The 8859-nt window shown below is 40.3% G+C and overlaps 1 protein-coding gene across 3 annotated transcripts in view; it reads right to left on the reverse strand.

Annotated features, from left to right (window-relative positions):
* Positions 1 to 8500, reverse strand: part of PTPN5 (protein tyrosine phosphatase, non-receptor type 5) — a 54637-nt gene extending 46137 nt beyond the window's left edge. For all 3 annotated transcript variants that reach the window (XM_017726607.1, XM_017726608.1, XM_017726605.1), the window contains exon 1: positions 8390 to 8500. In XM_017726607.1, the coding sequence (XP_017582096.1) occupies positions 8390 to 8489 (100 nt within the window). In that variant the 5' untranslated portion in view covers positions 8490 to 8500. The remainder of the gene's footprint in view (positions 1 to 8389) is intronic.
* Between the last annotated feature and the right edge of the window lie 359 nt (positions 8501 to 8859).

Raw genomic sequence — 8859 nt, forward strand, 5'->3', positions numbered from 1 at the left:
AATGTTGCCTGTGCAAGGAAGTTGGGGCCAAGACTTACAGTCTAACCAGCTTCCCTTCGGTTTCTGTAAGACATCTCTTTGACATACTCAGAGGGAAGGTAAAGGCATTCAAACTGTGAAAGACTCTGCAAAGCAGCTGCTTTGGACTGTCATTTGAAGGTCAGTCTCCAACACACAGTATTTATTTTCCTATTGTCAAACAACCTGAGTAGAAGGGACTTTTAACAGAATATGTTAGTTAATTGAATCTGGAACATTAATAGGTTTTTCACAACACTGTAGCATTTTTTTCTATGAAAAGCAATGAAAAAATGTTTCTATTTAAAAGTGGCAATAGCTGTAGTCTTTGAACATATGCTTAATGAATAAATCTGTTAGGAAAAAACCCTTGTGTGTAATGGAGGGGGGTAGTATGTTTGTTCTCACTTAAAGCGTGCCATGATGACAATCATCAACAGCAAATGGCATCTATTGTTGGGACTAAAAAAAATTTCATTTGGCCATTTAATTTCAGGTGAAATAGCTCTTTTCTTTTAAATAACACATTCTTTTAGCTAAGCAGTTGAGTTGAAAATAAAGCAATAGCAGATCCATGTCATTAAGGACACCTGATAAGCTCTTTGGGAGGTGCAAAGAGCCATAACACAGTAATATCCAGGCAGCTTACTGCCACATCATGGGGTGCAGCACACAGAAAGCCAACAGCCTACAGGGAAGAGGAATTCAGATCCCAGGGGGAGAACAGCCTAACAACCCAGTGCTACCACATATTGCAGTGGTGGGCGCGATCCCAAGGATGAAATTATATAGGATACAGCAAAACACAGGAACTGAGCAGAATAGACTCTGCAAAGCTTAGATGACAACCAGAAACCTGTGATGAAAAACACATGAGAACAAACTGAACCTACTGCATTGCCATTTGCATGAGCAGGTGGATAAATCTAATAAGCTGGAAGATTTGTTTGTGAAATTAAAATGCCAATTCCATACACTGGGAAGCGTGAAAAATATCCACAGTCAAGCCAGAGCTGTCTGGGTATTTTTAAAGGAAGCTTGACAGATGTTGTGAAAATGTACTGCAAAAGAGTCAAACCTGTCAGTATTTACTCAACTCTTCTGTTGAAGAACTCCACGTTCCTCTCATGGAGTGCCCAAATCTCTCCTTTCTCCACTTAAACTGAGAGTTTAAGCTCCTCAGTTCCACTCTGAACGCTCCAGAGGAAGGTTCACAGAGGCAGATTCCCCTTCCCATTATTTTTTTAATAACAAGCTTGACTATGACTCTCTTTTGACAACCCAGCCAGATCTCAGTTGGAAGGCTCATTTTGTGGGGAAAGAGCCATGGGGAGCTCCCAAGTTACATTCAATCAAATCTCCCGGTGCAACACACTGCAGCTGGAAATCTAACAAATCTAATGGGTGACACCATACCATGATCACCTCTTCTTTGACAACTCCTCTCAGGTAGCAGGGTGGGGACACCCCTCCAGCCAAGCACAAGCCAATGCCTGCTCTCCATCAGTTTTTTAAAATTCTCAATCCTTGCAGTCCCTCCTCTCTCCTTTTAGAGTTTTTCTTGTGAAGATGCAGAGCAGGCCCAGATCTTAACAAAGATCAGACACCATGTGTAGGCGGAAAGAGATAAGAAGATTCACAAACAAAGCAAGTCTTAGGTTCCCAAGACTTCTTTCCCAAGAGAGAACAGTGATACAATGAAGAAAACCTTCCACCATTAAAACCTCCAATTCTTGAGATTGGTATTCCGCAACTACTCACCCCTTAATGCTATCCTTACTGAAATATTTTCTTTGTTGAGGTTTCTTGCATTTCCCTGATGCCATGATCATTTTTTGCGTTTTCTTTTATACCCCTTTTATATCTTTTTATAACTTCTGTATTCTTAGTGTTTTTTACCCTATATTCTTACATGCATTTTGTCAAGCTAGGAGACTAAACATCTTAGAAGCCTCGTAGTTAGGGATCAGAAAGCCCCAGACCCCAAGGTCTTCTCCAGAACACATTTTGTAAACTAAGATAAAACCATCCAGGGGAAGGTTCCTTAGGGAGTGGGGCTCACTCGAGCCTCTCCCTGGGGAATCTTTGATAGATATGCTAATTAGTAAGACCTATAATGTTATACCAGATCTATTGGGGGGTGCATTGCGGTGTGCACTGGGGTGCATTCCACCTGGACGTGTGCACCTAAGGATCATGAAAATAAATACAGAGGTAAAACCCCTTTTTTCCTTCTAACCGTGTTTAATTCTTGATTTTAAGACCAGGAAAAGGCATCATCCCCATGGTGATGTCACTAGCAGGCACAAGGAAAGCATGAAACCTCAATCAGCAAACTAGTAGTAGGCAGAGGTCAAGAAACCATGATTTCCAGAGACAGCAGAGGTTTGAGATACAGTGACAACATCAGACTTCCAAAGGGTGGTTTGCTTCAGCTGAAAGAAGTTTATAAAACTGTTGCAGACAGACCACATAACACATCAGCAAGGTTCTGCTCTCAAAAATGACTAGTTGTCTCACCTGGCTGATTTTCAGCTAATTTCAGCTATGATATTAGTTTGTCTACTAATTAATCAGTTAGTCCACCAAAACAAACAGTGACCACGAGCTGTGCATATAATTCATTATGTAACAACATGTCCAGTTCAAAATACTGCACTGTTTTGGATCTCACATCCCTGAAACAGGCTCTTCAGTATTTTTGACTTATATAATGTGTGTTCTGTGGCATTAAACTGGGTCCTACAAAACCACTCATCATTTAAGCTAGACAAGGGACTAACAGTAACAAGCGGAGAATGGAGTAGATAAAATATAGACGACAAAAGAAGGTGTATGTTTGGGAATAATGGAAAGGAGAATATCCGATAAAAGAGGAAAGAAGAAAAATAAATACAAGGCCATAGAAGAGAGGCCCACAGGAGGAGGAGGAGGAGTGTGAAAAGTCTGACAGAAGGACTGAGTGGAGACTAAAAACAGCATCTGGCAGTAGCTCAAATCAAACAAGGTAGCATATGCAAGAAGTACAGCATACTGAAAACTTCCTTCCTCTTGGGTATTAAATAACCTCAGAATTAGACAGAGAGTCTTCCCTTCCTCTCCTCTGAAATATCTTGCTCTAAACTCTGAAACAGAAAAAAAATCTATTTAAACTTTATGGTGATTGCCATTTCCCAATTACAACTGTGAGCTCTTACTGAAAATTTTCAGACATAAGGCTGCAGAAATCAGACACGGATTTTGATTCATTTTTCTAGTGGGAAACATGATGGTGGGTATCTCATGCCTAACAGACTTAGGGCATCAAGAAGCCAGATTTTCAAAAGCCCCAATCCCCCTAGACAGAGCCCGAGTTCTGCTGAAATAACTCTAATTTTTCTTCAAAAGATGGGCCTAAGTTTCATTGTCAAAGGCAGCTTAAAAATATGGATTACATTTCACGCTGACAGTGAGACAATACCGTGCAGTTGTTTTTGAAACTGAGACTGACATGGTTTTCAAACTGCTGCCTACCATGTGCTTTTGCTTCCTTTAATTGTGTCTGTGAATACAGCACACAAATGTGTCTGTTGTCACTCACAATTAAGAAAATACAGGTACAGTTGTGAGAACATCAAATACTACAAACTGGGCAGTGTGAGGACAGCCCAGCTCTCCAAATCTTACGCTGCAAGTGATGTTGATGGTATTTGCACCTGCACAAAACCTGAGAAAGTCCCACATGGGGAAGGGTTACAGTGCTGGCCAGGGCCTAATAGAGCTTCAATTCTGTCAGCTCTCACTGGGGTGGAACATGGCCTTACAGGCAGACGTGCCAAGCCAAGCAATGCAACTTCAAGGAATATCCCCCCACGCCCCACCTGTTTTCTGTCATGGTGCATAGGCTGCCACATCTACGTCTGACTGCATAGCAGGAACAAACTACAACCACAGTCCTCCATCCTGTGACCATCTGGAGCTGGAATTTGCTGTTGCTCTCCTCAGGTCCATATGCCCATATTTCCTTCACCAGAACACAGGAAAACAAAGACAAAGTTGATGCCATCCAGACTTCATTCTCACAAAGAGCACGGGGTCAAATTCACCTTCTGTGACAGCCCCTATTGCTGAAGAAAAAGCTTAAAAGGTAAGAGCTACACACAGAGAGGCTTGAATAACAAGGGGAGAACTGTCCTAATATGAATTGTGAAAGAAGGATTGACAGAACAGCCCTGAATAACCTTGGAGGGGAGTGACAGCCCAGAGATACTATTTTGCTGCTTGTGTGTAGTGGAGATACAGAAGAATGTACTTTTACCTTGGATTTGGGATCCCAATCTCCATAGGGACTGACAGAAACTGTTTTAAAAACCCCAAACTCTGTGGTCTACCTTTGAAATACAGCTGCCTACCTGCTAGAGGTCCTGAATCTTTCTGTATTAAGTATGCCCCAATGTCCTGTCAGTGTATGTTCATGATTCTCTATACATCTTTAAACTTTTCAAGTGATATTCTTGTATTAAGGTTCAAAGACTGAAACCCAGGAACATATCAGCAACTGATGCTGTTATCTTTTCATGCAGTATGCTCGAAAGGTATCAAAAAATTCCAACTTTACCTGGAACTTCATCGGAAAGCAAATCATCAGTTCCCTTAAATGCCTCATGAAATCCCAGTCTGAATAACAGAGTATTATCTGTGGTATTCACCAATAAGATGTCCTTGATATTGTGACTGCTGTGCTGGGCTAATGGAGCTGGCAGAGGAGTAAACATACATCAGGGGACACCATCAACAGGGCGAAGCCTTCAAATTACAAATGCCAGTTTACCAATTACCTTTACTTGGTGTGAAGCAAGATAACCATTTTATGCACAGCACAGAAGGAGAATGAAGAGCATCAGGTCAACTCACCACCTGTCCAGCTTGATAAAGGATCAAGTGTAAGAAGAATTAACAGGAAAAAACCCCAAAAACCTAAGAACTTATCCAGCCCTTAATAAAGATATGATAACACTGAAAGAAACTGTATTAGAACTAAATCAATAAGGACCATAGAACTAAAACTGGCACATGATAATTTACCAAATAGATGCTTGTCAAAAAGAATAGACTGAATTTTAATTTAACTCTTTATTGAAATCAGGGTCCCTGATAGATTCCTGTAGATAGTGTACCTTGGCACTGCAAACTGCCTCACCCTCATCATCTCTCAGATTCTTAAATGCCATTAAGACATGAACCAAGATTTTAATCAGTTTAATTTTCTACAGTATTTTGTGTACACACTGCAGAATAAACTTGCTTTAATAAAGGTTTAACTGAAAGGCTTCAACTTCAAACTGTCAACCCAAGTGCACACTCCTTCAAAAATAGCATTTTAATTTTGCTCATCTCCACAGACTCATGTGACCTCTTTTATCTGTATCCTGTTCTCCACCCTCACAAGAGCAGCTCTTGGCTCTGTGGTGCAGCTACAGCAAAACTTTTCAAGCCTCCAGAAACACCATCCAGTTTCATTTCACTCTCTATGTTTTTTGCTTCATGCACTGTGTTGGACATGAGCATGTGAACATGAGGCAGTTCTGTGAAATAAATAGACTTCTGGTTACTTAAAATGACCATTATTCAATCAAGTCCATCATTTTATGGTTTCACCATCCCTATTAATTGGCTGGCATAAACATATCCTAACAGTTTCCCAAGGAATTTTTCAGAATTTGAATCTGCCCTCCAACCTACCCTAATCAAACCACACCTTAGAAGTTTTTCATTAGCTCCTATGCCCTGCAATGAAAGCAGTATTTTCTCTGTATGACTGTTATTGATTGCTCAACTTAAGCACTACAACACTGAAGACCTTTGGACACATTCTACACAGCATTTTATGCAATACTGAAGTTTATTATTGTCTTTGTGACAGCTGAACAGAATGATACCCTTTTCTTTGCCAAATTTGAAACATGGACGGGTCTACAGTCCTATGCCAATGCCTGGAGAATGACTTTTACTTCAAACATTCATTGGAGCATCTTTCATCACATTAAAGACATGGATTTGAATTTTATACACCTGAGCCTTTCCTGAAATTAGCACTACTGATACTTTCTAAGTGCCTTTGCCTCTTGTGCCACAACCAGCCTGTTCAGCTACCTCAGACTGAGGCCTTTCCAGAGTACTTTTCAGCAAGCACACTTGCCAGGGGTAGCCTATAGACACAGAATTTCTTCCAGGGTACTTTAGCAATGCTTCCATGCTGGCTCTATCAAGTTAACATGAAGGCAAGTGTGTGACCTTCAGCTCACATTCAGTTGGAAAGTTTTAGCACAGTCTTTTTGTTGGAACTATTCCACTTTGATGTCACATGATAAATGATTGTCGATCTTTTCTTTCTCCCCTCCCACACCAGGTTTTTCCAGGCTAAGCTTTTCTGCAAGGCAGAACTACCCACGCCTTATTTTGCAATGAAAACAAAACTGCTTGAAAAACTTCCCTTTGTATTGCCCACATATAAAGTGCAAGCCAGGAATCACTGCTGGATTAAAGACCTTTTCGATGAACAACCTGCAGGCTCTGTGCATGAACACGGGGTATTTTGGCCTCGAGATGAGAGAAGGGCAGTGTCAAAGCCTAAGCAAAGACACAAGGGAAAAAGTGAAGTCCCTTATAAACCAGGAAGGGGGAAAAGAATTAACAAAAGCATTATTATTCTACCAGAACCATTCACACATTTCGCCCCAAAAGCAGCCATATTGGTGGATAGGAAATAGAAATTGAAATGTGAAAGATCTCTGAATATACTCAGTAGCCCTAAGAACCATATACTGGATTTATAGCACATACATTTTTTCTTTTTAGCTATCCAGCTAAAAACAGAGGGGTTGTGGTTTCTGTGTTGGTGGGTGGAACCAATTTACTTTAACTCCATATTTTAACTATGTTTTACTACGAGTTTCAGTGAGGGGATAAATTTGATGAACATGGCAAAATGACTTCTGAATTCATTATTTTGTATAACCAGCAGAATGGTGCTCACATCTGGCTTTGAATTAAATATAGTCTGTGATGATAAGGGTCAGATAACATAAAATATCATGCTTTTATTTATGCCAAACTATCAAAAATAACTCCTTTGAGGCAAAATGTGTGTTTGCCATTTATTGTATGTTTGTACATGTCCTGACATAATGAGGCTTGCAATTATTCAGCACAACTACCCACCACATCAACAAAAAATTAAATAACATTAATGTTTCATGGCCTAGATTCAACACTGGCCTCAAAGGATCTGGACAATGTTGTAAAAAACACCAAAATGTGTAACACTAACATGGCTCCCTGAGCTTACAGAAAAGACAGCACCTCCCTTCTGCCATCAAATGAGTGGCAGGCATTGATTTTCAGCTGTCCAAAGCTGACCACTTATATCTAATCTGTAAAGATGATGGGAATGCCCAGAAAAAATAACTGTAGGTTACCTGAAGTTTTTCAGGATTCCTACATAAATAAGATTACAGCTCATAAAGGGCTTTTTACCAGTAAATTATACAGCATGTGGAATGAACTCCTTCGCCTTACAGCTTATTTGCATACAGAACATGTTTTTGCCCTTCAAATACCCCCTAATAAAGGTTTTCAGCATCCTCTTTTTGCAAGCTGGGCCTCCTTTGCAGCGTGTTGTTGATATCAAAGGCCCACCCACGTCAGATGCATTGGCTCCTCCAGCATAAAAACAACCACAAACTGCAACAGTCTGCAAGAAGCTACCAAAGGCCAGTCCAAGTGCAGCATCAACTGCAACCAGTAAATAAATCAGGTAACCAAAAAAGCCAAAAAAGGTTTATCTACACTGGATGCATGCTCCAAGAGCCCTCACTATGCAGACAGGAGACACTTTCCTGTAAGAGACAGAATATGTTTAGAAACAAGTCCAGAATGGCTTGGAAACACCCACTTCCTCGATGATTAAAAAGAAAAATCATCATTCCTCAATGATTAAACAAAACTAACTTACTTACTGTTTACCACAAATCAATTAAAAAGAAAAACCCACTTGAGACAGCTATGGATTGGATTTAAAAGGACTTCCTCAGGAGCTTTTTGGAGACAAAGGCTCAATCCTTTAGGCTTCCTTAGAAATCCAAGCTAGTCACAGACATCAAGCAGGCAATGGAGGTAAAATAGATTCTGAATGATGTAAGAACCACAACTAGGTTAAAATATATACTCCATCATGAAAAGATGTAGCAAAAACTACCTGCCATGCTCACTGGGCTTTGCAAAACACTTAAAACCTGAAAATTAGGACAAGTTCTGGAAGAGTGTATGGAGGTACTTCTCATCTGTACTGAAGTGACAGTATGATATATCTCATCTTCCTTGTCTTACTTACCATCTGACTTGCATTCAGCCCTTTCAGTCACATAGTAACTTGGTTCCAATGCCTGCTCCAGGACAGATGGTCCTCTGGGATTATCATTTACGTCCTTCATGCACTAGAATCCTGAAAAATAAAGGGAGAATCTAAGCTTTAACACTACCAGATGTCTAAGAACTATTCAGGGCTTTTACACACAGTTCTTCTTGACAATAAATTCTGAAAGACCATGACAAGCTGCTCAACCATAAAGAAAGTGTCGACCCACTGATGTGTGGGGTGATGTGAAACATGGCAAGGAGATGAAGTATATTGCCATACTATTATTGATGAACTTGCTTTTGCTTATTACCTGCATAAAGGAACTGGAATCTACCAGAAGTCTTCCAGATATCCGAACGGTTTGTACCATAACATCTTTTAATATTTAAGGAAAAGGAGGTGATCCATGAACTAAACTCCCTTAGGAGCCATCTGCAGCATAC

This window comes from Corvus brachyrhynchos, unplaced genomic scaffold, assembly GCF_000691975.1.
Source record: "Corvus brachyrhynchos isolate BGI_N302 unplaced genomic scaffold, ASM69197v1 scaffold62, whole genome shotgun sequence".
Lineage (NCBI taxonomy): Eukaryota > Metazoa > Chordata > Aves > Passeriformes > Corvidae > Corvus > Corvus brachyrhynchos.